The sequence below is a fragment of the Oryx dammah genome, unplaced genomic scaffold (assembly GCF_014754425.2).
Source record: "Oryx dammah isolate SB20612 unplaced genomic scaffold, SCBI_Odam_1.1 HiC_scaffold_23, whole genome shotgun sequence".
Lineage (NCBI taxonomy): Eukaryota > Metazoa > Chordata > Mammalia > Artiodactyla > Bovidae > Oryx > Oryx dammah.
Genome location: NW_024070207.1, coordinates 25,965,087 through 25,991,530, shown reverse-complemented (window position 1 = coordinate 25,991,530; position 26,444 = coordinate 25,965,087). Strand labels below are relative to the sequence as shown.

At 53.9% G+C, this 26,444-nt stretch overlaps 1 protein-coding gene across 2 annotated transcripts in view; it reads right to left on the bottom strand.

Moving 5' to 3' along the window:
- Positions 1-4,322: 4,322 nt before the first annotated feature.
- ELF4 (E74 like ETS transcription factor 4) overlaps positions 4,323-26,444 on the bottom strand; it is a 36,980-nt gene continuing 14,858 nt past the window's right edge. For both annotated transcript variants that reach the window (XM_040265173.1, XM_040265174.1), the window contains exons 2-9: positions 16,471-16,750; positions 12,220-12,391; positions 11,729-11,821; positions 9,912-10,103; positions 9,000-9,083; positions 8,719-8,911; positions 7,694-8,071; positions 4,323-6,867 (exon numbers count right to left, since the gene is read on the bottom strand). In XM_040265173.1, the coding sequence (XP_040121107.1) occupies positions 6,063-6,867; positions 7,694-8,071; positions 8,719-8,911; positions 9,000-9,083; positions 9,912-10,103; positions 11,729-11,821; positions 12,220-12,391; positions 16,471-16,542 (1,989 nt within the window). In that variant the 5' untranslated portion in view covers positions 16,543-16,750 and the 3' untranslated portion in view covers positions 4,323-6,062. The remainder of the gene's footprint in view (positions 6,868-7,693; positions 8,072-8,718; positions 8,912-8,999; positions 9,084-9,911; positions 10,104-11,728; positions 11,822-12,219; positions 12,392-16,470; positions 16,751-26,444) is intronic.

Sequence of the window (26,444 nt, the reverse complement as noted above, 5' to 3'; positions counted from 1 at the left end):
AGACCAAAAATGGAGGAATGGGCTGTGAATCCCATAAAGCAAGAGGTGAGTGTGCATTCCCTGGTTCGGACTGGGGAGAGGACAATCGCCTTTTATTAAACGATCAAATCCTTTTCAGTGCGGTCTCAGGGAAAGAGCCAGCCCGCCACTTCCCACCTAGGCTGACAGCGGGTGAGAGAGAACCTAATATTTCGAGCCTTCATTATTCCATCCGCCAAATGGGGCCCAATTTACCGCCAATGGAAGAAAAACATACTGAGTAACCATAGCTGTTTAGCTGAAGTTAGTTCCTCCCACTGCCGAGGTCACTAGCCTACAGTTGATGGTCTTACCAGAGTGCTCCTCTTTGAGGTGCTGGGTTAAGAGGGAGGCTCTCGGAGTCTCCATACTCCGAGAAAGGACGATCCGTTTTCACAGCAGCCCTATTTGGGTTGGGGGAGGGCGGCGAATTGGGCGGCAAACTCCTGCCCCTTGCATACTTTAACCCACGACGGGGAAGACAGCTGGGCATTTTATTGTGTTCCATCCCTGGTCTGGTGGCTTAGACGGTAAAGCGTCTGCCTACAATGCGGGAGACCCGGGTTCAATCCCTGGGTCGGGAAGATCTGGAGAAGGAAATGGCAACCCACTCCAGTATTCTTGCCTGGAAAATCCCATGGGCGGAGGAGCCTGGTAGGCTACAGCCCATAGGGTCACAAAGAGTCGGACACGACTGAGTGACTTCACGTTCACGTTCCCTACTAAGACAAGTGCCCGTGTGTGTTTAGGGAGGATGGAGTCCGCCCCAAGGGCAGTCTGCTTAGCAGCCAGCGGGAGGCGCCAAGTGCTCGAGCCTTCTGGACCCCGCCATGGGGCCGGGCGGGCTCCACGTGTTCCCCTAGACCACCAGTTTCCCCGGCGAGGCGGACTGGCAAAGCCGCAGCGTTGGGCAACCAGGCTCGGATGCCTCCTCGGCCGCGTGCCAGCACCCCCTTAGCTCGGGGTCTCGCCGCGGGCAGTTGGGGCCCTCCCCGGGCAGAAGGCTGTCCCGGGCGCCTCAGTTGCTCTCCGATTTCAAGGTTGAAAGCGGTGCTGCGTGCAACTGTAGCTAAAGGCAGGCTGCGGTGGGAGGTGGGCCAGGTTGGGAGCCCTGCGGCAGGCGGCTGCGGCTCGGGCTCACTCCCGCCGCCCGGGAGAGAATGGAGGCCGGCAACCGAGGCCAGGCCCGCCGCGTGCTCACCTGCTAGTCCAGGAGGCTACGGGTCGGGGGCGACGGGGGTGGGGCCAGGGCGCGACCGGCCAATGGGGAGAGGCTATTCGACTGTTAAATCCCCCCTGGAAAGTGGAGGGGGCGGGGGCTGGGGGTAAAGTTCCAAGCTCCCGAGCAATGGAAGGCCTGCTTGGGAACCAGAGCCGCCCAGGGACAGTTTGGGGCGCAGAGTCAGGACAGAGGGACAGGAAGATGCCGGCTGTGGCCGCCTCCGCCGGGAGCGGCAGGCCCCGCCCTGACCGCCTCTCCCTTCCCGGGCTCCGCTGGGCCACTCGCCCGCCTGCGCCGGCTCCATAGCGCCACCTGCTGGACGCCGGCCGCACTCCTGGCGTGCCGAAGCCGAGGCTCTCAAGGAGCGACCGCGTTGGCCTGCCTGGCCTGGGAGCGGCTGGGGAATGAGTTCACTCACCTCGGATCCAGCGGCTTTGGAGCCGGAGGCAACCGCCTCTTTAAAAATACATGATGGGGTCAGAGGAACGAGGATCGTGAGGATCACTTCTTGTTCCGTCCTCCCACTGGGCCTGACATTTCCACCACTCAAGTGACATTTCTACCCAGGTATGAGGAAATAGCGATGAGTCTGTCCCAGGAAGGGGGCAGCAGCGAAGGGCAGGAGTTCAGAGTCACGCCGGGCACCTAGTGACAGCAAGGCACTGCTGGAAGCAGCCCTGGGCTACTCGTGGACCCTATTGTCCTGAGGTGGCCGCAGACACGGGCAAGGGAGGCTGCTGCTTGCCATGCTCTATGAGGGGTCAAAAGCCGTGGTAGGCCTCAAGTGTGGGAGTCCTTTCCTGGCCTCTCTGGCCTGCCTTAGTATAGCACTGAAATCTCCATGATTAGAAACAGGACTCATTCATTCTTTTAATAAACGTTTATTGAGCACCTACTGTGTGCCAGGCACTGTGCTAGGCGCTGGGGATACATCAGTGACTAACACACAGTCCCTGTCCTTGAGGAGCTCACAGTCTATCGGAGGGGAAACATACATAAACACATAGCTAAGGCGCTACCATGTGCTAAGTGCTACAATAAGAGGTATATACAAAGTGCTGTGGGAGCTCAGAGGAGGGAGTAATGCATCAGCTGTTGGGGGTGAGGAGCCAGTCTCTTGACTCCATCAAACTATTGCAAAGGCAGGGGTGCTGTTGCTACATGACCCTGGTTGAACTGAACCTATCTCCTGAGGCTCTCCTCTAGCCCTCTCCCATAACTACATCAGCACAGGTTAGTTTATCAGCTTAGCTAATTTAACACTTTGAGTAGGAAAGAAACTGGACAGGGAAGTTTCTTGAGAGGCAGGGGATGTTCAAAGAAGTAACAACTCTTGGGTGCTAAGGCCAGGGGTGGGGTGGGGGTACCATGAGGGCACTGAGCCAGGGAGGGCCGGCCCTGGGCAGTGGAGCACCCGGGGTGAGTGTCTGTGCAGAGGGGAGGTCGGAGGTCACCTACCTCACTTTGGTCCCCCTCTCTCACCAGCTCAATTAGTAACCGTCCATTGACGCTTGCTAGATGCTTCGTAGTATGCCCTGCTACGGGCGACACAGTCCCACTCCCCTCAGAAGGTAACACAGTAACTGGGGAAGCTACATAAGTCCAGGCCATTGAAGATTTAAGTAACAGTTTGTGATTATTATAGAGGCGATGTCACAGGCTGCTCACAGTCAGTTACCAAAGAATGGCACTTGCAACACATTTCAAATGAACTCACTTAAGGGTAGGCTGGTCTGTGGAGGCAGCGTCCATGAACTGAGCCTTGAAGGATGGGTATAATTTGATGAGTACTAGCGGGATGGGACGGAGAAGGCAATGACACCCCACTCCAGTACTCTTGCCTGGAAAATCCTGTGGATAGAGGAGCCTGGTAGGCTGCAGTCCATGGGGTCACATAGGCGTAACTGGACATGACTGAAGTGACTTAACAGCAGGAGCAGCAGCGGGGTGGGAAGAGCATTGTGGTTGAGTAGAAGGAAGAAAAAAGTACAGAGATAGGCAGCTCTGACAGAAGCACGTGCAAAGGTTGGCGAATCCATCCGTTTGACTGGAGCAATACATGGGGCCAGGGGAGCAGTGGGAGGTGAATGGGGAAGGCGGCTAGGACGTGATGGGGAAGTGCAGAATACTCCTGGAACAACTGCCCTGAGCTAGCAAGTGCTCCCCCATCCCTCCTCCAGGACCCCTGGATTGCCTTGTGAGTCAGACAATAAAGGGTTAATGCCCAGCTGCTAAGAACAGATTGGAGGTTAAGGATTTTGAGTATCACCCCCATTTGTAGGCAGTGAGGAGCCCCAGGAGACTTTTTGGCAGAGGAAGAATAGAGCTGGTGACTTGGCAGGTTGGAGGGGGTGACTCAGATCACACTGGGGGGCTGCTGATATGTCCAGGGAAGGGGATAAGCTCTGGGGGAGGCTGAACAAGGCTGGAGGCTCTCTGCAAGTGTGGAAGAATGCTGGATTGGAGAGACGTGGCAAATGACACCGGACTTGAGGCAATGAGGACGGGGCAGGGTCAAGTGAACGCGGCCAGCAGATGGCTCTGAAATGTCAAGCTTAGAAGGTCAGGACAATAACAGAAATAGGCAAGTCATGACGGCCTTTTTGTCTGGAACGGTTTTGTGTGTTGGAAGACTTCCAAAAATCCATTTTTGATAGAGGGACAATCTTTGAGGGCCTGACAAGCATCTAGGTAGAACTATCCAGCAGAAATGTGAGCCAGAAGCCGAGAAGAGTAGGGGCTGGGCCTCTAGATTCCATACCCAACCCGAAGAGCCTCACTGGAGCCAGGATGGCTGAGGCTCATGGGGTGCCCACAGTGAATGTAGATGTGGAGCTAGCAAGGGCACAGAGGGTGACGGAGGAAAGGGAAGTAGTGTCATGTGCTGTGAGGGCTCACAAGGGGCCAAGAACTATGAAGAAGAAATTTGACATCACCTCCAGGGTATCAGTGACTTCAGATGAAGAGCTCTATGGGGTTTGGGTGAGGGGGCAGGGCCACTCCTAACCCATGTGGCATCTTTCTGTAAAGTTGTTTTCAAAGGTGACCCTTTCTCAAGATGTTTTGCTCTCCACCACCAGGAAACTGTCATCATAAGCTGATTTTATTAGAAAAAGGGACATTAATGCCAAGTGCTGGAGACATGGAAGAAATACACCCGCACAACCATACAAGGTTCCCTCCCAGGGTGGAGAAAGGGGAGAACAAGAGGCGACAGAGCATGATAATGGGCTTGGCAGTGACCAGAAGGAGAGAGAGAAGGGCAACCAGGGGAGGTAGTGAGGTCAAGTGGCTGGTTTCATGTCAAGGACACAGCAAAGGTCCTGAGGCACCAATTCACAGTAACCACATTCACTAGATCCTATCACTGTTTCCAAGGCTGACATAGAGCTCTCAGCCTTGCTCCCAAACCTGGCAGGAGAGACAAAGGCAAAGTCATAGAAGAGAGAGGGGAGGGGATCAAGGCCTCCAGCCGAGGGGTGGACTTTAAGAGATAACTGGCTGACCCCCCTCTCAGAAAGAGGAAAGGTGGAAGGAAGGCATGTGGAGGGATAGAAAGGACAGGAGCTCACAGGTTCAGGCTCCATCTTCGTGGAGGAGTCAGGGTGAAGTGAGAAGGCTGGCCATCAAGGACCTCGGCCCACTGGAGGAGGTCTACTGCAGCCATAGAGGGAGTGGGTGGGTGGGCAGACCTGTGGGAGGAATAGAAAGCAGGCTGACCAGCAAGGAGGCACGAGCAGGGACGGAGGCAGACCCCGAGCATGTGGTTACCCGACGTCCCCTGCACCGCCTGCCAGCAGTGAAATGGCAGGGGCGAAATTAATCAAGAGGGAAGCCAGGATTTGGGATGCAGAGCAAGATGGCCGTGAAGGCTAGAATTACAGCCCAAGCCCTGGATGCAAACATCCATTATTTAGTCCCCTTCCCCTGGGGGCCTTGTGGCTGAGTCTGACCCTGGAGGGGTGCAAAGCACTCTGGGGAGATTAAGGATCTGGCCTGCTAGCAAATGACTGGTGGGCAATGAGGCTGAGCCCAAGAAGACCTCGGTCTAGCCCGCGGGGCTGCTCCACAGGGCTGAATTCCTTCCCTCTCTTCAGGGTTTTATCCCACATGGCTTTCTCCTTGTCCCCTACAATTCCGTCTTCCCCAACAAACACACCCATCAAAGCTGTCCTCCCCAGACCTGCCCCAGCTCTGTGACATCTCTCCAGATTTGGGGGCTCCAACCTATACCCCATAGTCTCAGAACAACCGAATCTTGGCTTGTACAAAGGGAAATGGGAGAATGCTTTCCCTCAAAACAGAAAATTCCCCATCTGTGGCTGACCCCCAGAGAGACACACACCCTTGAAGACCTCACAGCTACACCCCCGTCCTCACCAAAGAAACAGAGATACAGACGCACAAGTACACACAAATACATACAGAGCTATTCACATATGGGATAGTAAATACTCCGCGGAGGGAATGAAGATGGTGGAATACAGCCAGGTGAAAAGACTCTTCTCATGAAGCCCCTACCCCAGCCCTGGTTACAAACATCTCAGAAGGTTTGCCTCCATCAGCAAGTCAGCCCATTACCCCAACAAGAGCATATCCCCTAGTACTCTTGAAAGCCATGGTCTGACACCAGGGATGCTGCAACTGGGCTGTGTTGGCCATGGTGACACCAGGCAGGGGTGGGGCATGGGGTCTGGTGTATTGACACCCTGCTGAAATGTAAGGGCTGGTGTGCTGCTTCGGTCAGTCTCTCTTAGAGGAAGTCCGTGTACAAATGCTGCTCAACCTTGCCTGGCAGTCACATTTCCCCGACCCCCTCCATTTACATGTCATGAGGCTCCATCTTAATGAGGGAAGTGGGGTTGAATGGGGAGATGGAGGCTGGGGTTGGGGATCTAGTCAGCAGGCTCCCAGGTGTGCTTATATTAGGCTCAGCCGTAAACAGGGACCCTGAGCTTGAGGAGAGCTCAAGTTCAGCCACTGGGGTCAGCCCAACAGTGGGGCGGCTGGGAGGAGAGAAAGTCTGGTTTCCCAGAAGGCTCGGGTTGTGGGAAGCCCTTGAAACTACCTGGCTTGGAAGTGGCTGAAGGTGAGCTTGCTCCCTCAGGAGTTCCCTCAGGGTCTCTTCAGAAACCAGCAGGCCCTCCATGGGGGCCCCAGTCATCATGCCCTGCACATAGGACGAGGACCTCAGTGGCCCTTCCTTGACCCCAGGGGCTGCGGTGGCACCGGAAGTTCTGATGAAGGCTGCAATGACAGTCCCAGGGGCCTGAGAGCTGGGCCCCGCTGGGCCAGCTCCCATGACTGAGGGTGGTGCTGGATTGGCTGGACGGTTGGCCCCAGCCAGAAGCTGGGGGAGGCCACTGAGAATCAGCGGGGCCCCCGGTGCTGCCACCTGGTTCTCTTGGAAACTGGTGTTCAGGGGGAAGGAGGTCTGCAGAGTGAAGGTGTCCTTGAAGGTGGAAGCAGGTGGAACACTCTGGAGAACGAGCTGGGTTGAAGCAGTAGTACTGGCAGGAGGCCCGTTGGTCAGCACTGTGGTCAGCGGGATGGTCTGCAGGGTCAAGGCCGAGCCCGACCTGACGGGGGCCACTCCTAGGTGGATGTTGCTGGGCACGGAAGAAGTACTGAGGAGAAGCAGAAAGCACATTTGGTTCAGGGAGGAGGCGTGGAAGGAGGGCACTGGGGGAATGGAGCGGAAGGTGTTTCAGCCACTGTTTGTTGGGCCCTTAGCTTGGGTCAGGGATCATTCTAAATGGTTCGCATGTGGGATTTCACTCCATCTTCTGATCAGCCTATGAGTTGAATAAGGTTAACAATCTGATTTTCCTGCATGAGGAAACAGGCACAGAGAGGTTATGTAGCTTGCCCTAGACCACACAGCCAGCAACAGGGACACACCTAGGCTTTCTGCCTCCAGAGATTGTGTTTATCACCGCTGTAGTGTACTGACATCCCTCTTCAGAAGAGCATCCCATGGCCCACATCGGCATAGTAACAGGTACATACGTATAACCCAGACAAAGGCCAGACTTTTCAGGAAAAATTGGAGGAGCCTTAGTGTGGACAAGTAGTAACAAGAGCTTTCCTGGTGGGCTTGGGAGGGCCTGAGGAAGGCAGAAGGGCACCTTCTCTGCTGCCTCTTTTCTGGAGTAGAGGAGACTTGTGGGGATGGGCCCAGGAGTGGAGATTCTTGGGGAGCGCCCTGGGGTAATAGGAGTAGCCCCAGCTGGCAACAGAAGACGCCCCAAGTCAATGGCTGGCTTGGCCATTGTTATTTTGGTGTGTGACCTCAGTCAAGTCACTTTTCCCTCTTTTAAGCCACGAGTGTCCCACTGGATTCCCAGGGATGCTGTGAGGGTCCCGGGAGTCAGAGACAGAGCAGAGCTTTGCAAGAAGCTGAAAATGTCCCCATCCCTAGGGGAAGACTCGGAATGACCTGGGTGCCCTTACCTCACAGCTTTGGTGACTTTGGCCTGGCTCTCTGGTGGAGAGACAAGCATGGCGGAGGTAGTGGGGATCTCTTCCTCTACAGACAATCCCAGTTCCAGACTCGCAGATGGCTGGAGACCAATGTGCTGCACCTTTGGCTTTTCCCAAGAAGTGTCGCCCTTGCCCTGTGGGACAGCTCTAGACGAGACCCGGGAACTGGCTCTCCGGGAGCTGCCGCCAGAGGAGGTGGAGGGAGCAGAGGCCTGAGGGGATGTGGCTGTGACTTCGCTTCTCTCATCCTCATCTTCGATCACTACCAGGTCCTTGGGCATTTCCTTAAACTGGTACACCAGCCTCTGCCCTTCCACTTTGGCCAGGATGCCTCGTTGGTAGTAATATCTGGGCAGAGAGTGGGGAGTGTCAGGAACATAGTGCCCTCCAGGGCCGGTGGGGGGGATGCAGATGGGCGCCCTGGGCAAGGGAAGGGGCACTTTGGACTTAGAAGGCTTTTATGAAGTTTCTGAGATCTCCCTCTGATGACTCAAAGGGTCCATGAAAGGGGATTTCCAATGCTGACCCTCATGCTGCCTTGGGACAGAGGATGGGGTGAGTGAAGGATGGGAGGGGGTAGAGGATGGGGGTTCAGCCATCCCCCAGCCTGAGAGACCGACTGTGGGTAAGTCAGACCCATCTTCCTCAGTCCCTGGCTTGCAGAATGTGAAGGAAGCCCTGAAATTCTCTTTCCACTCTAAAAAGAGAAAAGGCTAGGACAGAAACACAAGAAGAAGGGGACTGTCCCTCCCAGATAGGACCTGGGAAACGGGCTGGGGGGCAAGCAAATGGGAGAGTCACAGGAGACTTGCGGGGATGGGCCCAGGAATTCACTCCTCAGAAGAGTGTCTAGATGACCCACGCAGGAGGAGCAAGGTACTTACTCATCAGCCACACAGAGCCTGATCTTTTCAGGGAAAGCTGGAGGCCCCTTAGCAAGGGGCTCCTGGGACAGAGGAAGAAGTTTGGGGAGCCCTCTGGGCAGGGGCTCCTACCTGAGTGCCCGGCCCATCGTCTCATAGTTCATGTCAGGCTTGTTCTTCTGCTTCCCCCACAGCTTGGACACTGCTTTAGAATCCACCAGCTTGAAGATGCCTTTCTCTCGCTGGGTCCACTTGATGTACTTGGGGCAGGTGTTCCGGTCTTGCAGAAGTGCGAGGAGGAATTCCCACAGGTAGATGGTGCTGCCTACAGAGCAGCAGGGTGGTGATGGGGTGCCCAGACCCCACCCACCCCCGCCGGCTCCCTTCCCACCTTACCCGCCTCCCCGCTGTACCTTTGCCATCCTTCGATTTCTTCCGAATGGGGATGCTGAGGTCAGTGACAGGTGAGGTACTGCGGTTGCCCTTGGTCTTCCGAACTGAGGGTGGGGGGAAGGTGGGAGTGGGCTGAGGCTATAGGGCTGGGCTCCCGAGACGGAGGGCCCAGGTGCTTACCAACTGAGGGGCACCCGGCGAAAAGGAAGAGGCAGGTTGCCTCGGGGCTGGAGGCCTGGGGTCACACTCCACAGGCATCGCACTCAGGTAGCTCCACCCACCCAAGGGCCTACCTGCATTTCAGGCCCCAAACAATGTGGGGCCATGGAGTGCTTGCCAGTGAGTCACCTTTAGAAGCACAGAATCTGCCTCGCCTAATTTTTGAAACAAAATGGCAGTCCAAAGGCGTGCGTGTTGTGCAGATAAGTGTGGCACCAGGCTTTGGCTGCCATACTGACACGGCAGTATCAACCAGCCATCATCTGAGTAAATCAATAACATGGGGCTTGGGAAAGCCCAAAGTCCTCTGCCATATACGGTCTTGGCTCCGTAAGCTCCAAGAAGGAAGCTAAGAGCAGAGAGTGAGGCAGAGGCCCCCAGAGGGCTAGGAACTGGCCAGGGGGCCAAGGCTGGTGTCTGAACACTCAGTGCAGGATTCAACCCACTGAGGTCATGGGCTTGCTAATAAGCATTTACATATCTGCTGGGCAGACAGGAGTGGCCTGGAAAATGTCAGGCTTTAGGCAAGCTACCTGACAAAGCTCGGCTTTCCAGAAGGGAGGACTTTCCATCTGTCTCTGCCACACCAGAGAGCTATGCTCTGAATATGTCTGTAAAGCATGGCACTCACCTCTAGCCATGGTCTCCCTGAGCCCTCTCCTACTGCCCAGCCCCTTGAAGAAACACACACACTCTCTCCCCCCTCATCTTACTTCTCTTCTTTGATTTTCCAGTCTTCTTAGTGCTCTCTTCTCTGGGGACCTTCTCCTCCAGACAGTTCTCCTCCTGGTCACCAGTGTCACCAGCCCTGTTCAGGGCGTCGGGCTCAGAGACAGGAAACAGGTAGTTGGGCAGTGTCATGGCTGGAGCAGGGTCTGGCTCTGGAAGCATTTCGGAGGTGCTGACTGCAAGAAGAAAGGCCTGAGGTGGCGTGGGCCCAGGGCACGGTAGGAGTGTGGTCTCCCCATGTTCAAGAGAACAGTGGGTTCCTGGGGGGTGGGGTGGGGGCGAAACGTCATTCCCCACAGCCCCAGACACAGGACACATCTGAAAATGCCTCCTGTGTCTCATGGCACGAGGAGAGGAAACATCTGCAGAGCTGTGGGCACAAGCTGGCCCCAATCACAGCACGCACATGTGCAGCCCACCGCTGGTGGTGGGAAGTTCCAGGTGACACCCAGGGAAAAGGGCAACCTTCATTTAGTCATCTACTCATTTTACAACCAGAAGGGCCCTTAGACCTCATTTAGCCCTGATGAGGAGACTGAGACCCAGAGATGGCAGGGCATGTGCCCAGGGTCACACATGCCTGGTATGTGAGGGTACTCAGTAAATATCTGTTGAATCCTGAGTGAAAATTAGTGCCAGAGGCGGGATGAGGAATTGGAATCTGCAGCCTCATGGCTTTTGTGCCACCTTGTATCCCAGCACCTCCTTGGAAGGTCAGTTGGAGCCAGGAATCTTCCTGTAGAGTCATGGCAGATGCCTGGATGGGGGTATTTGCTGGGGGAGGAGCCTGCCTCAGGGGCCATTGCAGGAGGTAGGGGCCAACCTCCTAGAACAGGGAAGGGATGAGGAGGATCCAGCCCAGTGCATTTCTAACTAAGCCACACCTGGCTCAGTCATCCTGGGAGCTCAGCGAGACAGCAGAACGGCCTGACGTTACGCTGGCCAATAGCATTCTGCCTTAAAAAAGAAAGTTCTGACAGGTGCTACACGTGGACGGACCTTGAGGACATTGTGTTAAGTAAAATAAACCAGTCCCCCTCAAAAAAACAAATACTGTGCACTTCAGCTCATCTGAGGTCCCGGGAGGAGTCAAATTCATTAAGACATAAAGTAGAGCGGTGGTGGCCAGGGGCTGAGGGGAAGGGGAAATGAGGAGTCAGTGTTTCATGGGAATAGACTTCAGGTTTTGCAAAATGCAGAGATCTGGAGAGATGATGGTGGCTGCACAACATAACAAATATACTTAATACCACAGACCCAAACACTGAAAGATGGTTAAGGTGGTTAATTTTATGTTTATGTGAAGTTTGTTGTTCAGTCGCTCAGCCATGTCTGACTCTTTGTGCCCCTATGGACTATATAGCTCACAAGGCTCCTCCGTCCATGGGACTCTCCAGGCAAGAATACTGGAGTGGGTTGCCATTTCCTCCTCCAGGGGATCTTCCTGACCCAGGGATCAAAACCTGTGTATCCTGCATTGGGAGGTAGATTCTTTATCACCAAGCCACCAGGGAAGCCCTATGTGTATTTTACTGTAAGTTAAAAATTGGAAAAAATAACCAGTCAACCTGGTTATTTTATAAACAGTTATAAAAAGTCACTCCATCTTCCTCCTCGTCTGCAGGGGCCATTCTGCCCCATCCCACTCCACGCACAGCTCAAGAGCATGTTAACAAGTATAGGGGTGGTGTGGGTACATTAGCCCACACACACAGGCCCCTGAGAATCCAATATGCAGATGTGATATTTTAAAACGGAATTTTGTGTTGCCGCGAGTTGAGGCGCCACAGTTCAAACTCACAGATCTGCTTGTCATCCAGGATGTTGTTGGGAGACTCGACGTTGAGCAAGACTTCAGTGGTTGACACGGTTTGTGAGGTGGTTTCATTGTCATCTGGTGCCAGGTTCCATGGTTGGGAGAGAAGAAAATTACCTCAGGACATAAGGCAGTGGGTGCCGCCAGAACAAGGCTAAGGAGCCCAGGGGCAGCCAGGAAGGTAGCAGCATGCCTCCCACCCTGATTCTCCACCTTTCTCTACACCCATCCCAGCAGAGCTGGTCTCCCCTCACTGTTCCACTGCATCTCAGGAGATCGTGGATACATTTAGGTGGCTTTCTCCTCTCTACAGTGGTACTACCTTCTGCTTATCCTAGTCACCCCATCTAATTTCCAACTATTGGGGGCCTTGCTCCTGGCTGCATGGGATCACTAGAAGCCTCAGTGGGCTACTGTTACCTGAAGACAGAACCCCTCCCTCCTCCACACCTTCCCAGCCCAGGAAGGAAACAGACCTGCCAGCAAAAAACTGCCCTCCAAGATCTGATCCTGTGTCATGCACAATGTCCCATCTGTTATGATGCCATTGTGAACGTCATCCAGCTCCAGGCCTGAGTACAGATGCAGTAATTCGGGGTAGGGGACTTGCTCCACAATCACAGCTGGAAACACGGAGGGATCTTCTAGCTACGGAGAAGACAGCGATCCGGTTCAAGGCCTACCCACCTCTCCCAGGAAGCCCTCCGTACCAGAATCTGGCCCTTCTTGCAATTCCTAACTGTTGGATCCCTCAGGGGCTGTTCTTTGTAGGGCATGACATTGCTCTGGGTCCAAACTCACTAATGGGGTCTTGATTGGTAGAAATGGGTTAGCTCTGTACCACCTTCACTCAACCAAGGGCAGGCAGTTTTAACTGGTTACAGTTATGGGTTAACCTGTGGCCAGGGTTAGTTAGGCTCATTCTGAAACCAGTGGGAAAGGATTTGTCAATAGCAAGGGCAAGGGGCTCAATCTACAGCCAGTTGAGGGACTCAACCTACACTCAGGGTTGGGTAACAGGGTGAAGGGCTCAGATTGTGAACATCTTAGGGCTCAGTTTGTGATGATAAGGGTAGGAATGAAGATGGAAGAACAGAGGAATTAGAGACATAGAAAGTTAAGGGCTGGGAATTCCCTGGTGCTCTGGTGATTAAGGATCCACCCTAGTCGGGCAACTAAGCCCTCGAGCTTTAGAGCCCATGCACCACAACCAAGACCTGATACAGCCAAATAAATAAAATAAAATAATTTTTTTTAAAAGGTAAGGGCCTGGATGGGGGAGAGGGTTCCAATTTCTGGCTTGATTTGGTGGGCGCATGGGGGTACTGTTCTTGTTAAGGGGGAAGCCAGAAGGAAGAGGAGCGGGTTTTTGGAGAAAGATAAGGGAGCAAGTGTCTGAATGTGGTCAGTTGGAGGTACCATTGAGACATTTAAAATGGAGATACCTATCAAGGAGTCAAAAATATGTATCCATGAGCTCATCACTGAGAGTGGGTAAAATCATCAGGTTGAGAATTTGACCCCCAGAGGACACAGTTATTCTAAAATCAAACAAAGGTAAATTTTAAAAATAAGTATGATTGCAACTGTTGTTTAAAAATTATTTATAGAAGGAAATGTACTGGAATGTTCATAATAATTATATTTTGGTTGTGGGACTACAGGTGATTTTTTTTCCCCTTTCTACTTTTCTGAATTTTCTTTCATGGGGCTATTAATTCTTTCTTCATGAAAAAGGAATGAGAATGCTCAGTTTAACCTAATGTTCCTGAAGGATCCAGAAGAATAAAAATTGATGAAACTGCCTCTGGGTTTGGCTGCTGGGCAGTCACCTGGCTAGAGCAGTTTCAGGGGAGTGCTGGGGTCTCAGAGAAGATGGATGAAGGGAGACAGGCAGGTGGGTAGTGATTAAGGCCAGAGTTTAGAGCTGTCTGTGGGCTTCCCTGGTGGCTCAGAGGGTAAAGCATCTGCCTGCAATGCAGGAGACCTGGGTTCGATCCCTGGGTCAGGAAGATCCCCTGGAGAAGGAAATGGCAACCCACTCCAGTACTCTTGCTTGGAAAATCCCATGGACAGAGAAGCCTGGTAGATTACAGTCCATGGGATCGCAAAGAGTCGGACATGACTGAGCGACGTCACTAGATTTGTGCTGTCCGGTATGGGGCCATGTGGCTATGGAGCACTTGAACTATGGCGGATGCAACTGAAGGACTGAATTTTAATCTTGAAAAACTCTATATTTACATTTAAATAGTCACCAGTGGCTAGCGGCTACGGTGTTGGACAGACAGCTCTAAAGTGAAGTCATGAAGTCGCTCAGTCGTGTCTGACTCTTTGCGATCCCATGGACTGTAATCTACCAGGCTTCTCTGTCCATGGGATTTTCCAGGCAAGAGTACTGGAGTGGGTTGCCATTTCCTTCTCCAGGGGATCTTCCCAACCAAGGGACTGAACCCAGGTCTCTCACATTGCAGGCAGACGCTTTACCATCTGAGCCACCAGGGAAGCTTCAAGAGCACTTCTAGAATATCAGAAAACTCTACTGGACCATGCTGATCTAGAGCCAGACTGCCTGGGTTTGAGACCAAACTCTGCCATTTATGAGCAGTGTGATCTTGGGCAAGATACCTTTCTGTGCATCCATTTCCTCCTTTATAAAACCGGGGTTATATTATTGACCACATAGGGTTGTTTAAATGGATCAATGTACATAACGCACTTAGAACAGAGTCTGGCATACAGTAGGTTCTGATTATTTGCTTTAGGCATCAGGGACTCCAAGGAGACTATTGTACTGTTAGTCGCTCAGTCATATCTGACTCTGCGACCCCATGGACTGTAGCCCACCAGGTTCCTCTGTCCATGGAATTCTCCAGGCAAGAATACTGGATTAGGTTACCATTCGCTTCTCCAAGGGATCTTCCCAACCCAGGGATCAAACCCAGGTCCTGCTCCACAGGTGGATTCTTTACCATCTGAACACCAGGGAAGCCCCTTAGGAGACTAGTAACATTTAATTTCTTAACCTGGGTGGTGAGTTAATGAGTGTTAATTTTATAGTTATTCTTAAAATATTTTTTTCAGATTCTTTTCAATTACAGGTTATCTGTTTTATATTCATACTGTATTTTGCAACAAAAAGTGTTTCCTAAAAACAGTGAGAGAAGGGAGGTGAGAACGTAAACCCAGATGATGGAGGTCACACTGTGGAGAACAGAGCTAAGGAGGTGGTATGTTAAAGAAGCGGGCAGAAGGGAGGGAGGGTTTCTCTTAGGGTTAGGGGGACACGAAGATGTTCTAGGTTGAGGAGAGAGGTCTGGGAGGTGTGAACGACACAAGAGAGACAGGAGGTGAAGGATGGTGTGAGGTCTGGAAGGTGGCAGGAGAGAAGAGATTAAGCCCCGGGGTAGGTGTTGCCCTTGGAAGGAAGAGGGCCACTTCTTTCTCCCAGGCCAGCAGAAAGGAAATAAGAACAGGTGATGCTGTTGCTAAGAGGGAGGGAGGAGGGAAAGTGAGGGCATCCTTGGCTTTGAGCTCCACTGTGGATTGGAGAAGAGGCTGTCTCAGAGGGTGGAGGGGCAGCTGTGGGTTCAGGAGGTAAGAACAGCTTCTAGGAAGAGCAGCTTCTAGGAAGAATAGAAATAATTGTTGAGTGGTCTAGAAACAAGTAAAAGATGACTAGCCACACTGAGAACCCAGGTAAGGTTAGATTTTTCTTCCCTTGTTTCAGGAAGCTAGGCATGCCAGAGGTGTTGGATAAAACTGAGCCACTTTAGGTTACCATCTAGCAGGACAGAAAGCACCGTGTGCTCCAAGACCACTAGGGGGCAGCCTTTGGTTGGTCACTAGAGACGGACCGGACTTGCCTGTCCTCACAGGGATCTGAGAGAGACAGCATCAGAACTAGGCTGGGGTGCCCTTGGAGATGATCCAGCTGGATGTCCTCTTGATGAAGATGGGGAGATGGCAGCCAGATAGGGCAGGGGACAGGTCTTCCCCAGGAGACACTGTGGCCACACTGGGATCAGAACTCAGGGCTTCGGACCACTAATCTTCCCTTCCTTCTGCAGTACCTGGCTGCCTCCTCTTCTCCAGTGTGTGGAAGGAGGGTGCTGGGCAAGGTATGCAGCAGCAGGGGCCTGAGTGCCAGAATTCTGTCCTAGTTTCCAATTTCCTCCCACCAGAGGACCCAATTTCCAGTTTATTCTGAATCCTTAGATGGTGGTTGAAAAGACAGTTATGGAAAGGCCGGACAGGAGTCTGAAGGTGCCAGGGGATGGACTGTACCCTGCAGTGCCAGCTGGCAGTTCTCCGTCCTACTGTATGGTTGTCTCAGCACCTTTCTCACTGTGACATGGGGTGAAGTGGCCAAAGAACGCACATGAAGGTCAGTGTACATGTGTGCACTCAGCCCCCCGTTGCTGATTGACAGATCAGCTAGTGTGCATAGCAGCTACTTGGCTGACTTGGAAACTGTGCGTGCCCTGTAATTGCATGTTGGCCAAACCAGCTCACTTAGTGACCGCCTGATGACTACTGCCTGGCCACATGGGACTAGCTGATGGTACAGTCTGCCTGGCCCACAGCTGCCATGCCTTGAACCTAGTAGGTGCTTGATCAGTATTTGCTGACTGGTAGCTAGCCAGCCGGCCAGCTATCTGCCTGCCTGTCTGTACCTATCTGATCATCTGTGCCGGCTGACCAGGCTCTGTTCTCTGGGGCCATACCTGGTGGATGTCATCCATTCCGTTGCTTGCAAACTCAAAGATCAGGTCACTGGGCTGCAGGGCAACAGCCATGCTGTCTTGTCAGAGAGCTGACTGTGGGGCCTGCAGGGCCCACTGGAGCCGCGGTGTTTCCTTGATGAAAAGATGCTATTCAGATACCTTGAGCCTAGCACCTACTCCTTGAGTCACAGTACGATAGGGGCTGTAGAGAACTGGAGTAGGCGGTGGCCTAACCCAGGTTCAAGGCTGCATGCTGGGCTGGGCCAAGCGCAGGAGCGACCTACGGAGAAGGGAGAGATGGGGGCAGTGAGCCAGTCACCTTCCTTGGGTCCTGTTCCGAGGATAGACTGCCAGAAGAGGGATGGCAGGAAAAGGGGAAGACAGTGGGAACAGAAGGGCTGAGCCTTGGTGCCAGTCTGGGTCACGGGGACCTACGCCTGAGCGGACCCCAAAGATACGCAGTCTAACTCACTTACCGCCCCATGTGGACAAGATGAGACAGAGCGGGACTTGGCGCACTCTCCACCCTGAAGATTAATCCCCACGGTGTGGCCACAGGGGAAGCCAGGCAGCCAGTGGCCTTGTGGATGGAGCGTGAAGAACCCTACAATTCCCTTGGCTGGGGAAAGGACCCCTGTGAGGGATCTGGGGTGGGGATATCTGGGTGCACAGGATGGTCTTCTAGACTCTGCCTGACTTGGTCCACCTTGGGAATAGGGGCCGCTTAGTTCTGAAGGGCAGAGTCCACAGAGGAAGTGATCTCTCACTATAAGGGTTGTGCTGTCAGGGCCAGCGACAGCGGATGGCACTCTCAGACTCGGCCACGCCTCCAGAGAGCCTGATGTCAGGGGGCCGGGGGGCCACATGCCCTGCTCTAGTCACCACCCAGCCACCACCACCCGCTGGGGATGCCGGGCACAATGGCCTCTGTGCTGTATGTGGCTTGGGCTCTTGGTTTAGCTTTGCTTTCAGTTTCAAGAGTGAACTGTCACCCTGGGAGAGCCCCAGCTGGGGGAGGGGCCCACAGGAACCTTCCCCAGCCTCCAGGGCCAGCTCAGGGCCCCCTTTTCCAGGAAATCTGTCTGCTGCAGCCCACATGTCTCCCCTTTCCCAGAATGCCTCTGGCACTCACAGTCTGCACCTCCGGCGCTCACAGGCACTGGGCCTCTGACTGTTTCCTGTGCTCCCTGCCCTTCTCAAGTCGTCGCGCCACACCCGGCCTGGCTCCCAAAGCCCCAGCTCCCCTCCCACGCCCCTCCCACCAAGCATTCTCAGCATCTCCGCCCTAACACTCAGGCCTCTCCATCTCCAGGTACCATGGCTCTGGCCTCCAGGGTTTGGCTTTGTGTGGCATCCACATGGTGTGTTGGTGTGGCGGGCCTATGATCGGCTTGGTTCAATCACGAGCACCTGAAGAACCAGCTCCATGCACCAGAGGAGGAGCCACACACTTGACCCCTGCCTCCTCGGCACTCCTTTGCCAGTGCCAAGGTGGCAAAACCTCCTCCTGGCCCAGGGAGAAATGAGGAACTTCAGAGAGGGGCAAAGAGGAGGAAAGGGAGGGGGACCACGGATGACCCTCCCAGATGACCATTCTCCCCCACAGGAGACACCCAGGCCTCTTCCACTTCCTTTCCGTTAGCCCACAGGGCTGGCTCCGCCCTCTCCCCACCCCCACACTCACCCCCACACCTTGCCACCCACCCCCAACCAAAAAACTTTGAGAAGTCACTCAACTCAACCTGGCAGGTCTGAGTTTCCCTTCGGGTGAATGAGAGGCCCAGCGCAGCGAGGCTAGGACAGCCTTCCACCACCGGCGCCCACCCCCACCCCACCTGCACATGACCCACGTGACCGGGTGTCTGTGGCCTCCCAGAGAAGCCTTCCAGGGCCATTTATGCTTGGAAGGTCTGTCTCCCCCAGCCAAAGTGCCCCAAGGCCTGCATTCCGCAGCTCCCGCCCTCCCACAGGCCGGCTGTCTGCCCCCAGGAAGCATTCTCATACTAATCAAATGAAAGGTGATCACTTTCACCTAATCCCACTTTGTCTAAACATGAAACTCCTGGGTCTGCCCCTCTCCCTCCAAGGTCATTCCGCCATGGCCTTTCCCTGCAGGTTTGCTCTTGGCTCTGGCTTCTCTTCGCAGATCAGTGTTTGATGTTTGTGAGCTCTCTGCCTGGGGAACTTCTGGGCGCCTTCCTTACCTCCCCCATTAGAAAGTGGTTTCGCTGAGGGCAGGGACGCAGGTCCTCCTCACTGATGAAGCTTAGCATGTGGTAGATGCCCAATGTGTGTTGGTGGAACGATCACATTAATGAATGACACTGGTCAGTTGGTACCAGTGAGGTGGGGCGTGTTCCCTGGCCTGTAAGTATGCGCATGTGTATACTGGGTGTGGGGTGGGTGGCCAGTGGTCTAGCTTACAGGAAAGAGAGAAACGTGTGTGCTGTGTGTGTGCAATGTCTGTGTATTTTTGCATGGTAATTTACAACCAGGAGCGGGAGTTGGGGAGGGAGTTCCCTGTGGGTGTGCGAGCACACTGCAGACATATATGTATGTGCCGGGTGTGGGGACAAGTGCGTGAGAGCCTCTGTGTGTCAAAGGGCTTTGGTCCTGGTCGGGCCAGCAGAGCCACAAGCACGGTCATCGGTTCCTCCTCCTGCAGGCCTGCCTCCGTGAGAATGACAAGCTCGAGCTAATACTAGCTGCTGCCAGCTGGTAGAAGCTGGCTGTGGTGAAGTGGGCTGGGGCGGGGCCTAGAGGCCACCACCGCCCAGCCCCCCCCACATGGAAAATTCAAAATCCTCTTGCTTCCCAGGGAGAGCATGCCAGAGCAGAATGTATATGTGGCCCATGCATCCTAGGGGTGAGCCCCCAGGGTCCACTCTGCTAGGGGGGGTGTGGTAGGAGAGGGAAGGCAGCTCTGCACTAGATTGGATGGAGCCCTTAGCCATCAATGCAAAGAGAGATTTGAAATAAAAGGCAAATCCAGTTGCCTTCTCTAAGTATTAGCATATCTCAGTATCCAAATTCAGGATTCTTCAAGTCTGAAGCTAAGGTGAACTCGTGTGTGTGTGTGTGTGTGTGTGTGTGTGTGTGCACGCGCATGTGCGTGTGTGTGTGTAGGGCGGGATTGGCTGTCCTTGGTCAAGGCTAAGAAAACTCTCCCTTCACCCCTATGGAACCTTCCTATGGAACCTTCCAGTCCAGAAGCTTTCACCCTTCCCCCTTCAGATGTTTGAGGATTTGAAAGTGAGAGGTGGGGAACAGTCATTTGCATGTTCACTCACTCTCCCCCAAGTCCCTCAAAATAACCTCCCTCTCCCAGGAACCTGAAACCAAAGAAGCCACCAGCACAGAAGGCCTGCCCTGCTGGAGGCCAGAGAGGCCCACACAGGGGCTCCCCTCCTCAGAGACGCTCTGGGACACAGATTCAGCTGCCTAGAGGCCTGGACACTGCCTTATCGGTGAGTGGGGGGCTAGGGAGGTCCACAAGGACCCTGGGTTCACCTGGTAACCCATAGTAACCGGTGCTGAGCTCCTCCCACCCCACACCTTCATTGCAAAGCTCACAGCTGGCTCCAGTCAAAGTCCACTCCCAGAGTGGCAAGAGCTTCGCTCCCAGGGCCTGTCCTGCTTGGGCTGAAAGCAAAGCCTCTGTGAGAGCATATGGCCCCAGCTACTGAACGTGTGTGAATGTGTGTGTGTGCAGGCACACCACAGGAGGGAGCAAGCAAGCGAAGGCGCCCACATCCCGGGCTTGCAAATGCACACCTCTGGCTCTCTGTGGTTGTGACTGCATTTCAAAACCAAAATAGCAAAATAGAAGTGGTTTGGGCTGTTTCTGCGTCATCACAGCTGGGCCCCCTTCAGACCCTCTCTGGGGCTGTCACTGGAACACGTCAAGCGGTGTCCAGCACTCACCCATTGGGGCCTCCTCCACAGGAAACAGCCCCAATGTGAAAGCCACGTCCGCAGTCTCCGTGGAGCAAGTTTAAATCTACAGCCGCTCAGCCGAGCCAATGGCTCTCACAGAATCGCTAATAACACCCGTGGCATTTTCACACACGCCAGCAAACATGGGGGCCAGATGGTCAGCCAGGCCCGCAGAGCAGCGTTCTCACGTTCCTCGTCCTCTCACAGCCAGCCCTCACTCCTGAAATACCCCGTCCTCCCTGAAACCTTTCTGGAATTCTCTGGAAAGGAAGTGACAATTTCCTTCATGCCATTTCCCACTCCCTCAACACTCCTCCCCCACAACCACAAACAAAGTGGAAACTACCCCAGGAATAGCTGTACCCTCCACTTAAAAACAGCCCCTCCTCCGGGTAATAGTCATCAAGCAGCATATTTGCACGCGGCACCACGTGATCAGCGGCGTGTGTTTAAGAGACAGAAGGTCAGACCCAGGGGTCCAGTCTGTAGCCATGGACCAAGCAGAAGTAGCCCAAGTGTGGGACTCCCCTACAATCTTGGTCCAACTAGGGCTGGACTCCAGTCAGCCAGCCGAACCCCCCTCCTTGAGCAAAATGCCCAGTGAAGGGGCGCTTGCCACAGCGATTTTGTCAGCTTCTTCTCCTCTGTTCCTGCCTTCTACCACCCCCTCCATCTGAGATGAAATCAGGAAGAGGGAGGGAAAAAAATAAATGTTTTGCAAGCTCTGTTGATTGGGGTTTCTCTGTGCTCATTTACAAGAAACCCAGTTTCCTTCCTTGGCCCTCGGTCATTGCCTGATTCCTTGTAGGGTTTGTCAGAGCTCTCACGGTGAGGCAGGCCCGGAGTTCTCCCACTGTCCCTGTGCTTTCTCAGCTGCAAGCTTGCCCCTGCCTTCCCATCCCCACAGCTGGCCCCATGGAGGGGCAGTTAAGGCTCCAGGCTGCAAGCACAGAGACGCATGCTCCTCTTTCTCCAGGAGACCATCAGCCTTCTCCCGGCTGCATCCCAACAAGAGGTGGGCCCGCAGAGAAGTCAGCCATCTTTCTGGGCTGTGCTTTCTGTCATCCTTAAAGTGGGTGAGGGCCAAGGGGAATCCAGGCCTAGTAGGGGCTCACCAGGGTGTCTCGGGTGAATGAAGATGGTGGTGGGAAAGTGCTTTGAAAATTAACACACTCATTCAGATGACAAGTTACAGGTCACCTCCCAGAGACCAAAGGGGACTGGGGACCCCATTAAGCTCCCGGAAGTGCCCCCATGGCTCTAGAACATAGACAGGGTGGGCTGCAGGCTGCCAGCTGTCGCCTTGGAGGGGGCTGGCTCCTTTGCTAAGGTTGGGGGCCTTGCAGGAGGGACAGGCGGCTGTGGTTGGAGGGGTGCTCCCAGTCCCCTGTCCTCACCACCTCCACCCGGCCCCAGCCCTCTGGGTTGTGGTTATGTGGCAAGAAGAGCACTATAGAAGCCCCAGTAGGGGAGGAGAGGTGGGGGGGAGGGTTATGTCAAAGGAAACCTATTTTCTCAGCTTCCCTGACTCCCAGGGGCCTGACCTGAGAAAGCTGAAAGAGCACCCCCTGGAGGTGCCTGCAGCCACCACACCCTCCTCTCCAGAGCTCCAGGAACCAGGAGGAGGCCGAGTACTCCCGGGAAGGGGAAGAGAAGAACAAGTCAGTGATGAGGAGGACAGGCTGCAGGAAAAAGGCCAAAGCCAAGTCTGAGGCAGCTCCAGAACCCCCAGCGGGGTGCACTGCCAGCCACAGCCTAGGTGAAGACCTCAGAAGTTTCTGCAAACTGTAAGGGCACAGGCGAGAAGCTTTGCCTTGGGGCTTAGGTAGGTCACCTTCTTCCTCTGTGAAACGGGGACACCCTCCCTAGCACAAAGGGTCATCGTGGAAAGCCAGAAAGTTAACATAGGTGAAAGCTCTGTTACATTCCAAGTGTGTTTTTAGATTTCCGGGTCAGATTTGTGTCTTTCAGGCTGAGGTCATGCATTAAGCATTCATGATATCTTTACCTACATGGACAGTAAGAAAGGGAAATGAAGGTAGTGGGATGAAATGGACACTGAGGGGGACATAACCAACAATTATCAAACATGGTAGAGAGCAGAAACAAGTTTGACTATGGGGAGGGGGTGCATGAGATTGGCTGGTGGGGGGACCACAGGGAAATCAGGAGGTTAAGTGCATAGGCCTCGATCCAGAAAGCAACTGGGAGTCACTGTTGATTCTTGAGCAAGGGAGGGGCACAAAACAAGCAGTTTTCTAGGAAGATCAGTTTGATCTGACTGAGTGGAGGAGATGGAAGGGGACCAGATGGGTGGCTGGAACCAAGGAGGTGACTCCTGGGTCCACCCTGAAGGAATAAAATGACAGAGGGTGGGGTCATATAGACTTGTAAAGACCCCAAGGTTGCAGCCAGTTCTTCCCATGAGAATGGTAAAAAGACAGAGATTAAGGCAGGAAGTATGGCAAGAACATGAGTTCAGTTCGGACATTTTGAAGTTGGGATGATCTTTAAAAAACCAGGATTAATAATGGAACAAAAGACGGCCCAGAGAGTCATTTTTGCTAAACACACACATCTACACACATCCCCTGGCAGGAGGAGTTTCCATGAGCCTTCAGTGGCCAGAGAAGCAGGCCTGGCCTGGTGAGGCTTGCATTCCGAACACTGTGGCAGGAAGCCACATGTGCTGAATGAAAGATGCTCTGCCGCCCCGCCCCTGCTCCTAGGAAGTCTATCTGCTTCCATCGTGGGGGCGGGGCGCGGACAGACACACTGACCAGAGACTAATTAAAGTTACTAGTGTTTTTTTTAGAAGCTGGGGCAATCTGTGAGTAGATACCAACAGGATATTAAGTCAGATAACTTATTGGAGGGACAGCGTTCTTTGTTGAGGTCCCTGCCAGCATGTGTCCTAGAAACAAATACAGAGGCTCCCCGCTCAGATCGAGGGCTCCCCCAGTTGGGAGGGGCGGCTCCAGGTTGAGACCTGCTTTCTTCCAAATGCCTCCTTCCCCTGCGGGCCACTTTCCAGGTGAGCAGAAGCAAGGGGCAGTCCAGTATCCTGTGCACAAAGGATAAGATGGAAAAGAGCCCATGGGTGGGGGTGGGCAGGCACGGAGGGCAGCTTGAGCCCCGATGTCACCGTGAGCTCCTGGAGCTCCTCCCCACACGACTGAAAGCCTCTCCTTGATTCAGTCTCAGAATGTGAAAGTTAAAAGGGCCCTGAAAGATCAGCGCATCCATCCTTCCTGTCATCTGGCTGCAGAGTTCTCGAGGAAGAAGTGACTTTCTCAAGGTCACACAGCTAGTTGCTGTGACTCCTAGGTGACCTTTCTTCCTCCCCTCCTCATTGTCTCTAGGCAGCCTCAAAAAAGCCAACCCTTTCCTCTGGTGAGGACAGACAGCAGCCCAAGACTCAGGGCTGGCAAACAACAAGGCCGCACATGTGCAGAAGGCATTTAACTTTTGCAATTATTTCCCCACCTCCGTGCCTTTGTTCACACCGTCCCCCAGGCCCGATATGCCCTTCCCCAATTTCTGCAGCTCCGATTCCCATCCGGCACTCAAGATCTGAAGCAAATGTCACTTCCTGTTCAAAGCATTACCTGCTTTCCTCTCACCTGACGAAGGCTCACCTCCCTCACCACCTCCTCTTCTTAATGCTTTACGTGCTAAATTCACCCCACCATCTGTTTTTGTGTGCTTGGTGAGCTAAGGATGCTTTTTACATTTTTTTTAATGATGGGGGGGAAGTCAAAAGAAGAATGATATTTCATGCCACAGGAGTATTATATGAAGTTCAAATTTCAGTGTCCACAAAGAAAGTTTTATTGACACGCAACTACATGCATTTGTTTATGTATTGTCTGGGTGGGTTTTGCATCATGAGTTGTTGTGACAGAGTTCCCATGGGCCATAAAGCCTACATGATTTACTGTGTGGTCCTTTGAAAGAAAAGTTTGCTGACTCCTGGACTAAAGGCTTCACTCCCCTTCTGAGGGAATACATTCATCAAGTTCCTTTCAGAGAAGAATGTCACAGACTCAGAGGTGCCTGGAGGGAGCCGTGGAACATCAAATACAGACTCTAGATTTTCATCAGAATGTTCTGGCCCACGATGTGACCTTGAGTAAGTCACTATTGCTTTGTGGATCTCAGTTTCCTCAGCCGCACAGCGAGGCGAGGCGGGGGTGGGGGGTGGGGTGGAGGGGGGTGGGGTTGGGGGGGTTGGACAGCATGGCCTCAGGCCCTTTCTGGCCCTGTGATTTAGACTCAGCAGTGTCCTGCATTTCCAACTCACATACTTTTGAGCAGGCACCATTCTGATCATTTTCTCTCAGAACAAGACCTCACAGAAGGCGCCCCTCCTCAGCTGTGGTTTTCCCTACCATGTGGGCCCCCACTGACCCTTCCCTTCTGCTGCCCTTCTCTCTGAATTCTTCTCCCTGCAAAATGAAGACGGCCTCCTCTGAGGAAGCACCCCCACCTCAGTGGTCCAGGAGCTTTACTGCGGGGGTGGGGGTGGGTAGAGGAAGGGAGAGAAGGACTCTCAGCTCTCCTTGGCTCCCAGAGCCCACAGCAGACACGCAGGAGACAGGGCCAGCCCTCCCTGCACCCCTGCTCTGCCAGAGGAAACAGCCCCTCTCTGCCACTTCCTGTCCCAGGGGTTTCAGCAGTTTCCCCTTCAGGGCCTGCTGGCCCTCCCAGCCCCGCCCCTGCCCCACACAGGTCAGAGAGTGCAGAGATGGGAGGGGCCCTGCGAGTGAGTGGGGACGATCCCTCACAGGAGGGCTGAGGAGACGGTTGTCTACACAAGGGGGCGCCCCAGCAGCTCTTCTGCCAGCCTGCTTGGGCCAGGGGAGCCAGGACCTGGGTGGGAGGTGGAGTTGCCTCCATAAACCCTCTCCTGTTAGCAGATACGTAGACGTGAGCTCATCACTTCACCTGGTGATCACCTCAGGGAGCAGAGTGCGCCTGCTGGGTAGAAGACTGGGCTGTAAATGCTGAGGTCAATGTCCACCTGGGCTGAGGGCCAGCCCTGGGCGGCTTCACATGGGGAGACGTGTTGAAGCGAGAATGCCTGGGGATACCAGGCCAACCACAGGGGTTATTTCGGAGGAGCAGGTGACACTGAAATGAATGGCACATCATAACTTTGCATGATTTTGTCCCTAGCACTGAGGGCAGAGGCAACAATGGAGAGCAAAGTATTCTATTACATGCGAGTCAAGGGTGGTGGCATTTTCTAGGTGATGGAACAGGAAGCTATCACATTCCATAGCTGCTGCTGATTTGGTGTGGTGACTTCTACTTGTAAATGCCTCCCAGTTGCCTTTGCAAGGCGGTGCTCCTAGCAGTGGGGCTGGATGCCCACAAGGGACCAGGGCAGGTGACCCAAGGCCATGGGTCAGAGGAGCAGTAGCCGCCTGAGGCTCTGCACATCTGCCCAATTGTTAGTTCTCCTGAAGACAGGTTAGAAGCACATGAAAATGGTTCTAGAAGCCTCAGTGCTTGGGATGAGGTCCTCATAGCGGGTAGATGCAACCACCTCAGCCCCCTGTGGTAATATTGTTCCATGAGGTTCAAGAAGCAGTGAGCAAAGCTAAGGGGACCCATAGAAATGGTGGCTCTGAGAAGACCAACAAAAATGGATTGGAAGATGGTCTTGCTACCTCTCTCGGCTCTGAGAGATCATCTTCTTGGGCTTTTGACCAAGACTCCAGCCCAAGCAGGCCTCCTGTCAAGAGAGCAATCTGGCTTTGCCCTCTGCCCTCTCCCTCTATGCCTCCAGGGCCAAAAAGAGCCAGCACCTCTGCCATAGGACCCATTGCCTGTGAGGGGACTGCCTGCTCCGCCCCGCGAGTTGGAGTGAATACTGCTTCACAGCTGGTATGGAAGATGCCAAGGAAGCATCAGAGACAACATCTGGATGTGCACCTGGGCCCCTGCCAGCCCCTCCCTACATCTGCAGTGCAAACCCAGGGCCAGGGCTTGGTTATGAGCCCGACTCAGAACTGGTGGCACGTGTTTGGAAA